The sequence below is a fragment of the Cervus canadensis genome, chromosome 21, assembly GCF_019320065.1.
Source record: "Cervus canadensis isolate Bull #8, Minnesota chromosome 21, ASM1932006v1, whole genome shotgun sequence".
Lineage (NCBI taxonomy): Eukaryota > Metazoa > Chordata > Mammalia > Artiodactyla > Cervidae > Cervus > Cervus canadensis.
In genome coordinates this window covers 28,238,505-28,257,776 of record NC_057406.1, presented here as the reverse complement: position 1 = coordinate 28,257,776, position 19,272 = coordinate 28,238,505, and the positions used below count along the sequence as shown (strand labels likewise).

The 19,272-nt window shown below is 37.0% G+C and overlaps 1 protein-coding gene across 8 annotated transcripts in view; it reads right to left on the bottom strand.

The window, feature by feature from the left end:
* PLEKHA5 (pleckstrin homology domain containing A5) overlaps nucleotides 1-19,272 on the bottom strand; it is a 252,442-nt gene that overhangs the window by 95,761 nt on the left and 137,409 nt on the right. For all 8 annotated transcript variants that reach the window (XM_043440564.1, XM_043440565.1, XM_043440558.1 and 5 more), the window contains 4 exons: nucleotides 11,097-11,180; nucleotides 10,096-10,216; nucleotides 7,404-7,508; nucleotides 5,058-5,130 (listed from right to left, as the gene is read on the bottom strand). In XM_043440564.1, the coding sequence (XP_043296499.1) occupies nucleotides 5,058-5,130; nucleotides 7,404-7,508; nucleotides 10,096-10,216; nucleotides 11,097-11,180 (383 nt within the window). The remainder of the gene's footprint in view (nucleotides 1-5,057; nucleotides 5,131-7,403; nucleotides 7,509-10,095; nucleotides 10,217-11,096; nucleotides 11,181-19,272) is intronic.

Sequence of the window (19,272 nt, the reverse complement as noted above, 5' to 3'; positions counted from 1 at the left end):
TAGCAGACCAGGCTCCACTGTCCATGGAATTCTCCAGGCAAGGATACTGAAGTGGGTAGCTATTCCCTTCTCCAGGGGATCTTCTCCACCCAGAGACTGAACCCAGGTCTCCTACATTGCAGGCAGACTTTTTACCATCTGAGCCACCAGGGAAGCCCTAAATGTTCTTAATCACAGCATTTTTTTAGTTCTCTACCTAGGTAACTGTCTTAGTTTCAATCACCCAGAGGGCCTCGTACTCTGGTCAAGCCAAGGGAAGGTACTTGATGTTTGTAGAAAGAATGAACTCCTTGTCAGGGATTGGGGGTCAGCCAGGCCTTTCCCGGACTGCAGGGAAGCCTAGCTCCTCCTCCTGTGCTGTCCTACTTCCCTTCCTCCCCAGCCCCAGGTCCTGATACCAAGACCACTCCTCAGAAAGCCTCTTGCACGCTGATCTCCATCTCAAGGCTTGCTTCCTGGGGAACACAACCTGAGAATCTCAACATGTTAGTGGATTCAAATGATATTTTAGATCCCCCATTTCTTCTTCTGCTTCAAAGAAGTTTGGGAACAACATAAGACATACATACAATTACAGTGGGTAAATAACTTATAGACTGGAATACTGTTACTAATTACTATTCCTCACCCAAAATACTTCAATATCATGCTGACTGTTGTCTTGGCTTTTGGGCTTCCCAGGTGGCTCAAAAGAAAAGAATCCGCCCGCCAATGCAGGAGACACAGGTTCAGTTCCTGGACAGAGAAGATCCCCTGGAGAAGGAAATGCCAACCCACTCCAGTGTTCTTGCCTGGGAAATCCCATGGACGGAGGAGCCTGGCAGGCTAAAGTCCATGGGGTCACAAAGAGTCGGACAAGACTTAGCGACTAATCAACTCCTGGTTTGTAGTTCAAGTGCTGGGATGATTTTTCTAAAATGTACACTTGATCTCAATGCTAGTTTTGTGTTCAATACAGGAGTTTAAATTTACTAGAATGACAAACAAACGCCTTTCACACCTTGATCTACTTTTTAGCCTTTCCTCTTGCTAGGTCTTCAGGTATAATCTTTATTCCTTAAGCTCTATGTGTTATTTTACAAATATGCCATGCTCACTCATGCTGTGTATGTACTAAGCAAGTCATTTGTCTCTAGATCAACCTTCTTTCCTGACCCCTTCCTTGTACAGGCCTGGTCAACAGCCTTCAACACAACTGAATACTACAACATTCTTTCTCAGACTCCTTTAGCTGATCTGTGAGCTCCAGAAGGAGAGGAGTCTATATTGTTGACTTCTGCATCTTACCACCTATTAAGATGTCTGGTGCATCAAAAGAGCTCACTGCGGCTACCATCCTAGTCTGAAGCCACCATCATTTCTACACAAAGTCTCCTAACTCTGTTTCCTACCTTCTACTTCATAACCTGTTTCCTAACAGCAGCTTGGGGCTTCCCTGATAGCTCAGTTGGTAAGGAATCTGCCTGCAATGCAGGAGACCCTGGTTCAATTCCTGGGTCGGGAAGATCCCCCGGAGAAGGGATAAACTACCCACTCCAGTAATCTTAGGCTTCTTTTGTGGCTCAGCTGGTAAAGAATCTGCCTGAAATGAGGGAGACCTGGGTTTGATCCCTGGGTTGAGAAGATCCCCTTGAGAAGGGAAAAGGCTATCCACTCTATTATTCTGGCCTGGAAAATTCCATGGACTGTATGGTCCATGGGACTGCAAAGAGTCAACTTTGAGACACAACTAAGAGACTTTCACTTTCACTTCAACAGCAGCTTGAGTGAGCTTTTCGAAAATGTAAATTAAAGCACATCACTCTTGTGATTAAAAATGTACAGTCGCTTCCTTGTGGCATTTTGGGCAGAATCTAAACTCCAATAGCATCCTACATGGGTGCGATCTCCACTTCTCCCGTCCATCTCTTTCCCTACTGCTAACCCTAGAGCTTGGGTCACTGGTTTCTTCCTGCTCCTTCAACATGCCCAACACTTTTCTACCACAAGGCCTTTGCACTATTATCCCTCCTGTCTGACATACTCTGCTTCACTCTGGTTCCTTCTTGTCATTGGGATCTTGCTACCTAAACCGTCTGCTCAGAGTCCTAATCCAAACAAGCTCCTGCCCCGTGACCTTCTTTTGTATCATGACCTTCTTCTCCTAAAAGCACTTACTGTGGTCATGTTTATTTATCTGGGTGGATCCACTGTCTCCCTGACCTCTCAAGATTGCAAGCTTTATGGAAGCTTTCTTTCACTGCTATTTTAATAATACCTGGAATGAACTAGGTCTTGCTCAATAAATATTTGCTGAGTGAATTATATCCCGTTTTAAGTTTCATCAATAGACTGACTACAGAACAGAGCAATTTCCGTGCTTTATCACAGTTTTGTAAAGAACAGTGAGAACCTGGGCTTCCATCTGGTATTGGATGCTATTCTATTGTTAAAAAAAAAAAAAGCAGCAAAGCTCTTATTCTCTCACTGTATTATTTCCCATATCTGTAAAACACAGACTGATCTGTTAAAAATTTCTGACAGCACACTCTAAATGTTAGAATATTAGATGCTTGGAGAGATACAGAAGAAATGAATGGGGCTGCCGTACTCAATGCACAAGAGAAGACGAGATTAGGAATTCTCTAGTGGTGTAATGCTTAGGACTCTGTGCTTTCACTGCTGTGGGCCCAGGGTTCAATCCCTGGTCAGGGAACTAAGACCCTACAAGCCCCATGGTGTGGCCAAGAAAAAAAAGAGAACATAAGATTTGGGTGGGGCAAAAACCTGTGGTTAGGCCAAGTGCCTGGGTGCAAATCCTGGCTCTTGAGACTTGCTAGGCGAGACACCTCAGGTCAGCTACTAGACCTTGTGCCCTTAGTTTCCTCCTGTGTGACTGTGTCAAATGAGATTTGCCACCTTATCAGGTGGCTGTATTGGGAAGATCCCCTAGAGAAGGGAACGGCTACGCACTCCAGTATTCTTGCCTGAAGAATTCCACGGACAGAGGAGCCCTGTGGGCTACTGTCCATGGGGTCACAAAGAGTCGTACACGACTGAGTGACTAACGCTTTCACTTTTCACGTTCAGCTGGCTGTGAGGAAGAGATGCAGTAGATCATAATGTTATGTGCTTAGCAAACGGTAAACACTCTATTGAAACTTTTCACTAAAATCTGAGTTGTCATTTAAAATCTAACATTTCCTGTTGATAAAGTAGCAAAAGTGTAGTATCATATGCCTCTTTCCAACCATCTGAAGAACAGAGGTGAGTTAAGTGATATTTCTTTCCTTTCTATATTTTCTTCTTTTTCATATTTCTCCTGTCTGGGGAAACTGCACTATAATTAATAGATGTATTGAGTGCAAAACACATTATGTTTAAAAATGATATGGAATCTCATACTCAACATGACTTTGGAATTCACCTTTACTTTTGTCAAATTACATTAAGTTATTTTATTTTAGTAAAAGTGATGAGTAGCAAGCACACTTCCAAAAGCAATAATATCAAATGGCAAGGAATTTAGTGTTCTTTCTCTTGCAAATTAACATTAAAAAATTTTTTATATGAGAAGCAGCAAACACTTTCTTGTTCCTAAAGTCCTAAATTTAGTCTATAAAACATACTGAAAAAAAAAAAAGAAAAGTACAAATTATAAGCTTAGGAATAAGATATGAGCTACAAACACTGACTTTCTGAAAGACTGGGAAAACCTTTAAAGAAAATTTTAAGTCTTGCACTTAACTAAAGATAATACCACAATTGCAGCCCAACCAATATCTCTATGCCAAACATGAAATTTTATAGGTTTGGTTAATTCTGACTCAGCAGTATTTCTCAATCTTGGTATTCAGTGGGGGAAAAAAAGATGAATACAATTCTAGTAATTTCAAATTTTGAAGGTCAATTCGCATATGCTGCTTTGATAGGTGACCACAGAATTCTGCCCCACCTTTTTTGGGGGGGGACAATCACAAAGTAAATTTTAAAACTGCTAATAGGCTCTAAAATCCTACTGTATTTTGTGGTATGTAAATTGGTAACTATATACTGACTGATTCCAACCAGATTTTAAAGTATGGAAGAAGGGCTGGCTGTCCAGATTCATGATTTTATATTGTAGCTGAAGCAGATTTCTAGGGGAGCATGGCATCCCTTTGCACTGCTTTGCACCAACTTTGGGGAAACTAACAGATAAACATGGCACGTGAACAGAGACTTCTCTGGACTCTGACTTTGCATTAATAAACAACTTACTAAAGCCTACAAAAACATTAAAACAAATGAGACAGAGATACAAATGAAGACTGCTTTTATTAATACCTTTACTTCTCCATCAACATTAATAGCCTAACTTGTAGGCTATTAATCCCTTTTGCAACTTTCTCATTTCAAAGGGGTTGCCATTGTTTAAAAGAAAAGTGTGTGTGCGAGAGAGAGACAGAGACAGAGAGGGCGTACTGGAAGGGATCATAATAAATAAATGTTTTGCTATTTTTCTTATTTGCTAATACATCATAGTAGTCTCTAGTGCTCTAAAATCATTTGCTGGGAAGAATGGCGTGTCTAGTGGACCAATGGCTAGATGTGACAAAACTGACATATAAAAAGAATCCCATCAAATTAATGTTTTCTTATCTATTAGGCACTGCATTCAAGGATAACATTATGGAGTGAATACTCACATGCTCTTCATATAAAACAAATCAGCTGAGCAGAAACAGATTACAAAAACCAGACTAAAACTAAGACCATTCAGTTTGAAGCACTATATTGCCTTCTTCCCCACCTTATTTACTTCAAATTACATACGTCAATTGGAGAAAGGAATGACAACCCACTCCAGTATTCTTGCCTGGAGAATCCCAAGGACAGAGGAGTATGGTGGGCTACAGTCCATGGGGTCACAAAGAGTTGGACATGACTGAGTGACTAACACACACATACCACACATATCAAGAGTTTCTTGATATCAATTTGTTGATAATAAAATAGTAAAATGATTTCTAATTTTTTTCTTTGAAAGAGTATCTGATGCTTCACATACATTCTACAGTTTCTGGTAGTAAACTCACCTCTATAATAGAAGAGGCAGAGATCAGAAAGTACGAACCAGCGTTTCTTCCACAGCTTCATGCCAGTGCTGTCCTGCATGAGATCAGCATGATAAAGGGTTATTTCTTTTTCATTTCAGAAAGTGAAAACTTGTTTCTGGTGCATTTGCTTAAAATAAGCTCTTAAAACAAGGTGTGTTTGATATATGCTGCACAGAAATCTAACTAAAACCCTAATCAAAATGTTGGGGTAGTTTTCCAGGGATTTGTATCATGGTAACGTATTTCTAAGTACACTGGTCTTTGACGAAGAATACTGCCATATAAAAAGGAATTCTGTTGAAGCAGTCTGATTTGGTTTCGTATTTGCAAGCAATCTGAACACGTCTGCTAACATGAGAATAATGTAACTGTGCGGTAGTGTGTGCACTCTGGTAAGTCAGATTTAATAAATATGTTCATCTTCAACATGAAGAAAAGTGTGTGATTTGAAATTATTCCAAAAGTAATGTGACTTAGAATGATTGTGCGTGAAGGAAACTTAGCATACAAACACATTTAATAAACATTTTTTTCCTCTTACATATCCAGTCTGGGTTTTGCTTATCCTGCAGAAGAGAGCACCCACTTGGCAGCTTTTTCTAAGTAATTGAGGTAATAAAAATACCAAGTTCAAACAAAACTACAATTTAAATAAAAATTACCTTCCCACATGCAATAAAGCAAAAACCACAGGAGAAAATGAAACACAGACATAAATAGGTAAAAAAGAAGCCAGTTTGTATGTGTGTTGATTAATATTTCTTATTTCTAGTTGTGCCCATCACTTAAGGATGCCTTCAGAACTGAAGAAATTATATGGGTAAAAATCTCTTAAGTAAGAGATTTCGTCCCTAAAATTTACAGGTACACTAAGGAAAGCACCCCCCTCAAAATATGTATTTTCAATTTTGTAATTAACTATTTCTTTAGTATAGGTAATTTCAAAATTTAGATTTTTAAGCAGTTCTACAAATATTCTCTGTAAGCTACATACCTATTACAGAATAAATACTCAGGAGTAGAGAAACTTGTTGGTAGAGTTTGGCAATACTAAATTAACCAAGGGATCAAGAACTAAGAACAGCAATCATTTTAAGTAAGGAGTCCCATATCTTCTACAAAGCTCAATACCACATTTAGCTATTTGAACAGAATTTGGACTCATTAGAAAGTCTAGTTAAAAATCTTTCAGCTTGGATAAGTTTAAATGTCAGATGGTTAAAATACAGTTAAGTGAACTTTAAATAAAAATTAAAAGTTGGTATCCAAGTTACACAGTCAATCAATGCAGTCAGAAATTGGCAAAATTAATTTGCTCGAATGGGGATTCTCCGGATTTTAAGTGGGTCTACTTCCAATACGTTAGATTAGTTGCCATCCAATTGTCAGGTGGAACAATGTCTAATGAATGTTTCACAATGAACTCATAGTGAATTTTAATGAATATAATTATTAGGTCATCTGAAAGCAATTAGCATTATTTGACAGAGTAAATTAGCACTATTAATGAACTAATATTTAACTAACATCATCTGCATACATGTAGAACCAGAAAGATAGAACAAAGGAAGATAAAGGTCCTGAGTGCTGTTATCTCAGTTATCTGGAGGTCATTTATTTGAAATCCAGATGCAAACCAGAAACTGAAAAAGAAAACAGCCTCTCAGCAATCAAAACAGATGCCACCAAGTCCAATGTACACACATCCTTGTCAATTACAAAACTAATAAGGTTCCAAAAAAGCTTAGTTACCAGGTTTTCCAGATAATGGAACAATGTAAACCCCTACTTATGAGGGTATAAGAGTGACCTATGCCTGGGCAAACAGATAAACAAGAAAAGAAAAAGAAAAAAAGCAGACACTTGAAAGAGTAGTTTTGAGGGCATGGAAGCAAAACTCAGAAAAATCTCAAATTATCATCAAATTTCTCTATAAATCAAAGCAGAGAAGTACATAATTGTACCTTTTTATAATAGAAAAATGAACAACTCTATTTTTTTCCACTGAAAAAATATTTCTGCCTAGAAGATCTTAGCATGTTATTCCTAACATTTTCATACAACATACATTTAATTTCAAATTTAGAAATACCTCTCTCTCACACACACACACACACACACAATACTTCTGTTCCAGGTAACACCCATTACATTTCGTTTTTCACTGTTCCCCTAACACTCTTCATGGTAATAAAAAGGGAAGAACCTGGATAATTAACTCTACAGTTTCTTCTCCACTTTATACAATTGTCTTAGGACCTTCAGCTGAAAAGGTTTCCCTATATTCTCTTCTTTTTTCACATCAAACAGGGGAAAAAAAAATACCTGTTTATAAAGCCAACCTCGTCTGACCACAGGTGCATTAGGATTCCTTTTAATTGAATTTGATCTCTTCCCAAAATTATGAACTTTTTTTGAGGCCCGTGAAGTCTAAAAAAAACAGGAAAAAAGCCCAACAGGAAATATGGTATTAATGCCTAGATATTGAGTTTACTTTTTATCTTCATAATTTTAACTTTTTAAAATCTCTTCTCCAGATTTCTTTGAAACTTCCAAGATTTAATCTTTTCAGATGAATTGTTGCAACTCTGCTTTTGTGTCTTAGTTGTTTCAAGTATAAGAATTCTGCACAAAGGCTTTTCCTCTTTAAGGATATTACAAAAGGATCACATAGTCCTCTCCTTTAAAATTTTCAGGAACAATTTTTAAAAAGGCACAGTGTATGGCAGTATTTTGCCCTATGTGCTAAATAAAATGAACCTTGAGTAAAAATTATATTAACACATTTTAAAGAATAAACCAAATGACAGAACTTTTTGACTTCTATCTGCAGTTAACAGTGTTGTCCCAATTAAAGAAAGTCAACAGTGTCAAGTTACAAGAGCAAATCTCACAGATAAAATATAAACAAACATATCACATCAAGTCAAAACAAGACTGGGAGGAACTGCTTAATGTCACGTAGTGTTTTCTTCTTTACGGACAACTCTGAACTTGAATGATGCCAGCCAGATGGTGTTTACCATATTCTTAAAAGTACACATAATCTTTTAAAATATTGCTATGTTTAACCCAAACAATTTATCTTGGTCAGAATGATAGCGGTAACCAACAAACATAAAGACAAAAGAAGCTGAATTTCAATTTCTCTGTGAAGGTAAGTTGGAGAAGGAAATGTCAACCCACTCCAGTGTTCTTGCCTGGAGAATCCCAGGGACAGAGGAGCCTGGTGGGCTGCCATCTATGGGGTCGCAGAGAGTCAGACATGACTGAAGCAACTCAGCAGAAGCAGCAACAAGGAAGGTAAGTAGTATCAATTTATTTCTTATTTTTCAACTTACTAGAATCTTTGGAAAGCTAGCACATTTCATTAGAACCTCCTTTTGTAAAACTTATATTAGTACATAATAGAATTTTAAGGTCCAATATCAACCATGGCATTTTTTTTTCTGGATAAATTTTAATTTCCTCTTGAACAAGTAATGCATAAAAACACAGTATAAATCTCAAATGGTACAAAAAGATGTAGAAGGACCAGTCCATTTCTCACCTCTAGACTCCAGCATCCAAACAACCCAAACACTCTAGGCAACTAATGTCACTGTGTATGTATGTGTGTCTATCCATGTAGATAACTCTTTTCATAGTTACAGAATGTCTTTCTTTCCCCCTCAAATAATTGCCTATATAATACCTACTCCTCAGTATTCTTCTTTAAGTGTCATATAAGTTATCAATATTATGCACACATGATAGTTTTCTGTGGCTGAATTTCTCATTCTCTCTTTTGACTTCTGGGATTTGCCATATTTAGACAGCACATCTGCATTCTGAGTTTGCTGTTGTGTTTTGTTTTTTTTTTAAACTTCCATTGTTTTCTGTACTGCTTTTATAGTTTTGTTTTTTTACCATTTTAAACACCTGGTCCATCTGGAAAATTCTGGGTGTAAAGTGTGAGGCACAGATTCAACTTTCTTTCTAGACAATGACTTAGTAGCTCTCAACCCACCAGTCATTTCTCTAGATTTTAATTAAAATGCACTATGATGTTCAGTTATCCTTTATGTCATATATGAAATAGAAATAATTTACATTATTTGAAAACTTATACTTACTTGTAATATTCTACAATATTTCATTAAAGAAACCTTAACAAGTATTCTTTACAGTAACCATAATTTACTATTACAACTGTTTTACTATTATAAAATACATAATTATTTTCTAAATAAATGAAGACAATTCTTTTATCATCCTTTGATTCTCTTGCTATCCTTAATTTAGGCACCAAGTAGTAACTTTAAGGCAACTATTTATTCAGATTTAGCAGATTTTCTAAGAGTTTGAGGACATTTTTATATTAAAATTCTACATCAAAACATTAACATTATGGTACAAGAAGCAGTAACTATGAATTATTATAGCCACACAAGTCTGAGATCATAGATTAAACAGTATTTTTGTTTCTGATTACAAAGAAAAACCATCTACTTCTGTATGCATATGGCTATGACACTTTTCACATAATGGATTCTAAACAATTCAGTCATCAAGCAACTGGCATAGGGTTTTGAAACCTTTTAGCAGTAATGGATTCTACATTAACAAAATAGTATAATATAATATTATAGAATAAAATAGAATATATATATATCATTCTAGGCATAGTTAATAATGGATTTCTAGGTCACTGAATTAATTGTCACCTTTAAAACTTAAGTTGATTCAATAAACTGCCACTGTCTCACACAAACATCCATTATATTTGTAAAACAACTCAAAATCAGAACTCTATAGTATTTTAAAAATGTAAGTCATTAAATTATTAAAATATCATCGTATTTCTTTATATTCCAATGCATTGCTTCTTATGCCAATTACCTCAAATGTACTTAGATTCATGTAATAGCAAAAATGAAATGATTATTTTATAATTCTAAGTTCATTAAGAGTAATAATAATGGATACGACCAATTATGCCAGTTATCAATAACTAAGAGTAAGCAAAATAACTTACCCTCCCTACAGGGCTCATTGGATGCACCGCATAGTCTGAAGTCATGTTATAGTTAGAAGCTTCATTTATCATACTTATAGGTCGTTCCTTTTTATCTTCAGATGTCATGGTTGCAACAGTCCTGAAAATATAACATGTCAAGAGTCCTAGAACGTGCTGCTTCTGTAACCCACTTTATAATAACGTTTTCCTGGAGCTAACAATGCTGGTGTCTGACTTTTCCAAACAGCTAGGTATTAGCTAGAGCTTAATAAGCTCTATAGTTGCAGCTTAATATTTATAACTACTTGAAATATAACTAAGCACAACTTAAGTTAATATCATGTTTATTTTAATAAGCCTTCTTACAGATATGCTACTCGGTCATCTAACTGGAATGTTAAAATTTTAATTACAAGAAGACCATAACAATGAGAGGGAATTCCCAGGTGGTCACGTGGTTAGGACTCCTCACTTTCACTGCCAAGGGCTCGGGTTCGATCCTTGGTTGAAGAACCGAGATCCCGTAAGACAGGCAGTGAAGCAGCCCTCTCCCAACTCCCTAAAAGAAAATAATAACAATGGTACCAACAACTAATTTTTGAGAACAGATTTATAAACTATTTTCAAATAAATTTCACTTGATGCTTATAAAAATCCTGAGAAATGGTAATTCCCAGTATCTCTATTTAAGGATGAGAAACCTAAGCTCAAATGAGTTTGATAATCTGACCAAGTTTAGTTCCCCCTGACCTTGCATCCAGGGATCTTGAGTTTATTCTCTGTATTTGAGCTATTGTAAAAATAGCTTCTGAAATTACATTCCTCATGAAAAAAATTTTAAGCCATGTTTCTATACCACACTTGGTAAACAGATGGTTTACCATATATTCTGTTACTACACTTGACTGCAAGTGTCCAGATTAAAACCTGTTCAACTGCCCTGTATTAAACACGGATAACGGCAATTGGAATGCTGACCCCATTTTGAGCAGAGGTGTTCCATGAAACGCTTTACTTACTGTTCATTTACTACAAAAATACAATTGTCCTGGGACGGCTGTCCGGTGACTGGATGTTTACAGGTCACTTTCCTTTCATTATGGCTGGAAGAAAAGAGAGTAAGAGAAAATGTATGTACTATTACCACAAACTTTACAAAATACCAGGTAGCGAAATAGCCAATTTCTTTATTGCAACAATAAAGTTAGTGAGTAAAGGCGATGCAATTCAAAGCCCCAGGCATTGACACTCCTACATAACCCTTTCTACTGTCTATTGTATGTACATGTGTGTGTGAATGCTAACTTAGTTTTACAACACAGCTAGACTCGCCAGTTCCCAACCCACCCCCATCCACAGTAGGACCTCAATTTGTTCTTCTATTTTCATAAACAAAAGTAAGTTGATCTGGCTCCACAATCATTGCATTTTACATGATAGGTGGGCCATGAATAGAAAATAAGTGTGAGTATCCACCTACATCCATTATTTTGTATCCCAGTCTAGGCACATTATAGAGACCCACTGTCAAATTCAAACATGGAAAAATCAATCTAATAGCACTACAAGATGGGCACCAGCATATTAAAACAAAGACTGCAGCAGTGGAAGAGCAATAATTTATGGGATTGTCGTTTCACAAAGAAATCTTGACATAAATAATGTAAAGGGACAGATTTTTATATCTGAAGAAAGTATGCTATAGAAAAATGTAAGAGGAGAAATGGAAGGAGTAAATAAAATTTTTAAATGGATATACAAACAACACAAACAAAGAAAAATCTACCTTTTATGCTTGCTGGGAAAAAAAAAACTGCTTTGATTTAAGAGTGGCTATTTTTTGGAGAATAAGACCTTTGCCTAAGAAATACTATTCTTCCTAGGTCAAGTGATAAGATTATGCCTACTACTGTCTTCTAGATATGAGAGGAGAAAAATCCCAATCTATTTATCTAAGCCCAAAATAACAGATGCCCAAAATAATATGCAACATGCAATGATACCTAAAAAATATACATCATTTGTAAGCAAATATTTTTTTTTCCCCACTGAGTAACACATCACAAAGAAACCTGTAAGGAAGATCAATCACTGACGTGCTAGACCTTAGAAAACAATTACAAAGAAAACAGTCAAGATATTGTACTGAATCCTGCTTTGTTAATTTTAAAAAATTATTCCACGTGATCTGTATTATAGGACATTTATAATCATAAGCCACAAACTTCCTGGCAAACGTTAGGTACATAAGTTCTTTTTCCAAACCAAAACTTTCACCAATATTATTTTTATTGGTTACTCAAGTATTAGAAACTTTACCCAGTAAATAAAACTAAAACCATCTAAAACAGTACATAGTTTTTTTTTTTTTAAAGCATTATATATTGACTATCATGATAATAGAATGATGGATGGAATATAATGTGTTTCTATGATTCCTCTAGTTTATAGCAGCTTATTACACCAGTAGGTGTTTACAGCCTTTTGTGGTGTTTTTTTTCTTTTTAAACAAAACACATTTAATAGGTGATAAGAGGTGGTGGGTTTAGATATTTATTTGTGGTGATACTTTCACTACATAAAAAGCATGCAAATGACTTTCTTACCTGTTGATTTAAGAAAGTGCAACAATGTAAACCTAAAGTCTCATAATGGAACATCAGTTTATGTAGTAAGCAATAAACTGATGACAGAATAATTAAGAACAAACAGCCTCTGGAGATAAAGTGGAAAACGCTGAAGTACCTAAATGTGATGAATACTACGAATATGTCAAGGTACATAAATTCTTATGTTTTAATAGAATAAAACATTGTGGGGAAGGGAGTAAACCTATGATAGAGATTAGACAACTTAATAATGAAAAAAGGAGGACAGCATCTTTTTTTAAGTCTCTTCTTGGGAAGGGGCATTAAAAAGCTAGACTTGGTTCAGTGGAAGGTAGGAGAGAAATATAACAAATTCTTTTTCTAAAAACCAATATTACAAAAATAAAACAAATATTCCCTATTGTATTGCATTATTTTCCAGTACTATGTCATCTTGTCTAGAGGGAATAAAGCAGATTCTAACCCTAATATTCCAGAAACTGTAAATTATAACCACAGAGCCCTACAATGGTTACTGGACTAAGAGATTATTACTCTGACCTCCAAACAATAGATTTGAGTATCCATTCGACAAGGACATGGGCTTCCTTGGTGACTCAGACGGTAAAGAACATGCCTGCAATCTGGGAGACCTGGGTTTAAATACCTGGGTGGGGAAGATCCTCTGGAGAAGGGACTGGCAACCCACTCCAGTATTCTTGCGTGGAGAATTCCATGGACAGAGGAGCGTCAGGCTCCTCTGTCCATGGGGTTGCAAAAGAGTCAGACACGACTGAGTAACACACACAGACAAGGACAGAGGGCAAAGGAGACACTAAAATAAAGAACAATCATAAAGGAGCATAAACACTCTCTTCCCCGAAAGTGGATGCTATTTCAATTAAACTGAATACAGTTATACTGTCCACGTACTTTCAGGACCACAGTTTCTTTAAGTAAAACTCAATAAATAAATGAAAATCTTAGCATTCTTAGTTAAAAGTGCATGCATGCATGCTCAGTCGTGTTTGATTCTGTGACCTCATGGACTGTAGCCTGCCTGGTTCCTCGGTCCATGGGATTTTCCAGGCAAGAATACTGAGTGGGTTGCCATTTCCTTCTCCAGGGGATCTTCCCAACCCAGGGATCAAACCCATGTCTCCTACATTGGCAGGCGGATTCTTTATCACTGAACCACCTGGGAAGCCCCTTAGTTAAAAGATCAGTGACTAAAATCAATCAGGAAAAATGAATATATCTATGTTCTTCTTTTACTTTTTCAATGTATCCATTGTGTTTTATTTAACATTATATTAAGTTGACATAAAAAATCATTTATTTACAAGGGCACTCTAATTTGCAAGCCTTTTGCTATTCTTTAACGAAAGAAAGAATCTTTCCTACTGCTTAGGCCTAACTGTAACATAAACAAAGAAGTCCTCTCAAATGTTTATTTGTTCTGACTTAATTATAGTCTCTCAAGATTACTAGGTTTCTATAAAATTAAAATTCATAAGATTGAGATTTTATAGGCAATTAGTTTAGTTATAAAATGTCATCTCCCATAAAACAACATACTTATCAAATTAAAATCAAAGTAATGTTTTCTAATGATTTTGTTAAAATATCAATTAAAATAATTAAGAGTATGAAAAACCAAAATATCAACCAAACAAAATTCCAGTCTTAACTGTTTACATGTGGTAATTTTCCACAACCTGGTAGGATTGTCAATTCTTACTGCTCTTGTTTGTGCAAATGTATTTTTATATACTTAAAATTTTATTTTTATATTTCAAAAACTAATTTCTAAATCATCCACAGAAACTAAAAATCAGTTAAAAATATACTGAGCCAACAAATGAAAGCAATGTAAACATAACCCAAATGGATCTTTAAAAAAAATAAGCAAAAAGCCATCACTGTTAATGCGTAGAATTCTTTTGGTGCGTAATATACAAGCTCTTTAATACACATAGCAACCGGGCACCCTGGGAGGTGGCTGGCCATGTATCAGGTCATGACCATCATCCTTGGCACAAAAGAGGAGGGACTGCTCGGGACCACAAGAGGGCAGGGAAGACAAAATTCCAGCCTTTCTTCAGTTCTACAGGTCTGTCTGTAGTGTTATTTAAGAAGCATATCTTTTCATCCTACAATCACCATCCTTTTCGTAGTCCAAGTTTTTTTCTTCCCCCTCCTCCTTTGAAGGTTCTCAAAATCCAGATCAAAGTAGCATCAGTTTTTCTATACCATTTATGTACAAGGATGTTCCGATGCAATTCATGCATTACAGAAAAGCCGAAACAGCACATAAATTCTGCATTTGTGTATGCATGAGCACATCCGTAAGAAAGCCGAGGTGAGCGCAGAAACTGCTCCTGGTGCTGTCGACAGCGAGGCGCACACAAATGGCACACCCGCCCACCCTCAAACGTCCAGCAGCTACTTCAGTTCATTGCCTGTTTCATGAAACACACCCATCCACAGGCAGTGATACGACTGTCTAATGTCACGTCTCTCTACTTCAACACTTCCCAATAATTCACAAGCTGAAACCTCTCCAATGTCCATTTCCACAAGCAAACTGCAGGTCTTTTTCAACGCAAAGTGTATTTGTAGTACTTTTTTTTCCCCTAAGCATTTAAACATGTGTGAACCTATGTTATGTCTTTCACTAGGCTCCTATCTTTATTTGTTTAATTAATTAGGCTGCAGATTGTTAGTTGAAGCCTATGGGATCTAGTTCCCCAACCAGGGATGGAACCCAGGCCCCATGCATTAGAAGTATGGTGTCTTAACCACCAGACCACCAGGGATGTCCTCCTATTTTTATTTTTATGTGTCACTAACGAGGTTTTTGAGGACTATGCTCCTAAACCCATTTTCCACAAAAGCCCCACACTTTCACTGTCCGAGTTTGCAAGGGAGATGATTTTTAGGAAGATGTGTGTTGTGTTACAGCAAAAGTGACTGTACTAAATTATGAATTAACATACCTCTGTGCTACTAAAAATGCATTTGAAGATTTACTAGACAAGGCATTATTTTTTAAATCCTTGCCTGAGATTTTATGCTCTTCACAACTGAAAAGGAAAAATTGAAAAGATATGTTTTATATAGATCTGTTGTTTCTAGAGGAATGCTTATAAAGGAGGGATAAAACTCAGGTCTTGATATAAAACATTCTTATAGTCACAGAACTAGTCCCCATTTTGTCTCTGACTCATTGTGGCATAGCAGGAGATCTAAACTTTTCTAAATATAAGTGCAGGTATTCACCTCCATCTAATTCTTACTTCCAGACTTCTGTCTGAGATGGTTTAATGTGTAAGCTCAGACTAATGGTTTTTCAACTGCGCTAAACTGCGTTAGTTCTGTCTGACTCTTTGTGACCAGATGGACTGTAGCCCGCCAGGCTCCTCTGACCATGGATTCTCCAGGCAAGAATACTGGAGTGAGGTGCCATGTCCTCCTCCAGGGGATCTTCCCGACCCAGGGGTCAAACCCTTGTCTCCTACGCCTCCTGCATTGGCAGTGGGGTTCTTTACCACTAGCACCACCTGGGAAGCCCTGGGAATAATTTTTATCTCCCAAGGGACATTGGGAAATGTGTGGTAAGGTGTCTGGTTTTACATATATGTTATTGAAGTATAGTTGATTTACAAAGATGTGTTCATTTCTGCTATATGGCAAAGTGACTCAGTTATGCATATATATACATATACTTTTTAATAATATAGAATATGTATTCTTTTTAATTATTCTTTTTAATATTCTTTTCCATTAGGTTTATCCTGGACCTTGAATATAGTTCCCTGTGCTATACGGTACATCCACTGTCTGGTAGCACTTTTTGAACATTACAACTGGGGCTCGTATGTAGTGAGTAGAGGCCAGGATGCTGCTCAACATCTTACAACTTGCAGGAGAATTTTTCACAGGAAAAAAAGTATCCAGCACCAAATATCAATATGCTGAGGCTGGGTAACTTCCAGGAGGGCTTGCACCAGGGGGCACCTTCCAGGATTGCTGCTGCCAGTGCCCTGGTCCCTGCGGGGAGCCCACTGTCAACCCACACCTCTGCAGGAGACCTTCCAACACCAGCAGGGGACATGGGTTCGATCCCTGGCCGGGGAACTGGGACTGAACATACCGCAGAGCAACTAAGCCCAAGCACTGCAACTACTCAGCCCACAAACCGCAACTAGAGAGTCCGTGCACCACAAGGAAGGATCCTACCTGATGCAATGAAGGTTCCATGTGCTACAACTAAGACCCAAGGCATTTAATACATAAATAAATATTTTTAAAAAAACAGTGCTGAGGTTAATAAACCCTACGTGAAGACCATCATCACTCTCTAACAATAACCTCTACCACATAAGCCAGGTGTATTATTTCTGTGGGTTCATTGTACCTGTCCACGTCTCAGCTGCCTCACAGTTAGCTAACAGTAGCTATGTCACATGCTGCTTGTCTATTTGTTCAGAACTGTTCTCTGTACCTGGGGATGGCCGTGAACAAAACGTAAAAATCACTGCCCTTGTGGAACCTACTTTCTAGTGGGGGTGTTTATGAAGATTAAATGAGTAAAGAGTATAAACATGGCCAGGAACAGACAAGCCCTTGAAAACATTTATTTTTGTTATGAACTATAGGAATTGAGCATATGTTGGTGTCATCAGACAACTTGTCAGGTTCAGCAACCTATTTAAACTGAAACAGTTCAAATGAACATGCAACCTGAAAAATGTCAAAAACTCATGTTATCCCGCTAGTCAGTATTTACTGTCAAAGAATAAAGGTGTGATCTCTCATGGCTCTCATGTTTCTGGTCAAGATATTCCTAATATATCCGAAAAAAGAAAATAGAGGAGAAAAGTCACTCTAATACAAAAGCTCCAAGGAGACAGTAGCTATGTTTTTAAGGCAGTATTCGAGAACGTTTTTAAATAATGACAAACAAAACTTTAAAAAAATGGACTCCGCTATTCTGGAGAGTTCATGACTGAATGAAATAGGCCATATCCAGGAGCTCATTCTGAGGATCACGCTCTATCAAAGGCCCACGTAAAGGATCAAATCTGTGGCACTTTTAGAAAAGATATCAACAAATTGAGAAACAGCAACACAAATTGCTTGTTCTTTGGCATTATGCCCTCTTCACTCTTTATTACTAGACAGTTAATCATTTACTAGAATTTACACGGAAGATCTGCTTAATTCCAACCCCTATGGAACTATTTCAGTCAATGATAATTGGATTTTAAAAGATCTCTTGAAGGTTATTGTACCAGAAAACGTGGGTGAAGGTGTGCTACCTTAAGCCGTTCTGAGCTTTACACCAAAAGGGAAGGCTGATAAACTACAGTGGTTCCTATAACCCATTTATGGAAACAATTTAATGGGTTAGAGTCAACTCTAAGTGGGAGGTGCTGTTATACGAAGAGTAATTTAGGCTGTATGGCAGCGCTCTGAAGACTGGGGATGCTGGTGTTTATGTCCATTTCCAGGCTTGCTAGAGAAAGCCACTTTTTGGTTCAGTCCACCCTGCTGGTCTGTTCTCAGCAGGACACTAATGAGGGAGCATGCCAATCAAGGATATCCCTAAGGAAACAATCCCCCATACACTAAACAGATGCCTGAAATGTCCATTTCAAATATAAACCCCAATAAAATTATGGGTTTAGAAAGAGGAAGAAAGATGTCTGCTAACATGGTGTTTAAATTTTTGAGAATAATGATGAAAGGCAGTAACACTGAAAGAATTTTCATTCTTAATGGAGAGATTATTTCAAAATATACAAGACAAAACATGTTTAGCATAGCTATGAACTGAAAAATGAAATCCAGTTTTTTAGAAAGTTTATTTATTTTTAATCAAAGGCTAATTGCTTTACAATGCTCTCTTGGTTTCTGCCATACATCAACATGAATCAGTCATAGGTAATTTGGTTTTAAAACTCCTATAATCCAACATTAAGGCTACAACTTTGCAACCTTTGTTGAGTGTAAATGTAAATTTTGCATCAGGTATTTATAAACAGGTGAAATACCCTCACATTAAGTCCTTTAAAACATTAGGATCTGTCTGATTTTTGCAAAATGAATATAGCACTGAGAGTACTAGATTGAAAAATTAAAATGAATCAGTACAGTACATAGTGTATAGTCTTTAAACCAAATATAGAAAGAAGCTATTTTAGATTTAAAAATAAGAACATTTGAGATTCCAAGGAGATATGATTATTCATGATTGTATAATATGGCAATACTGAATGGTCTATCCTGTTTAGCTGGGTATCTGATCAGTCCCAAACTGGCTGCAGTGGTCCCAAACATCACACGCAGACCACAGAGTCTAGAAGCGAAAGGAAAGTCTCCGCATACACTATTCCTTTTCAAGAGGTTTCTCAAGAACTCCCTGGCCATCCTTGTCTAGACACTCATTGGCCAGATATATGTGTCAAAAGGGCTTCCCAAGTGACTCAGTGGTAAAGAATCTGCCTGCCAAAGCAAGAGATGTGGGTTTGATCCTTGGGTTGGGACGATCCCCTGGAGGAGGAAAGGTCAACCCACTCTAGTGTGCTGAAGAATCTTATGG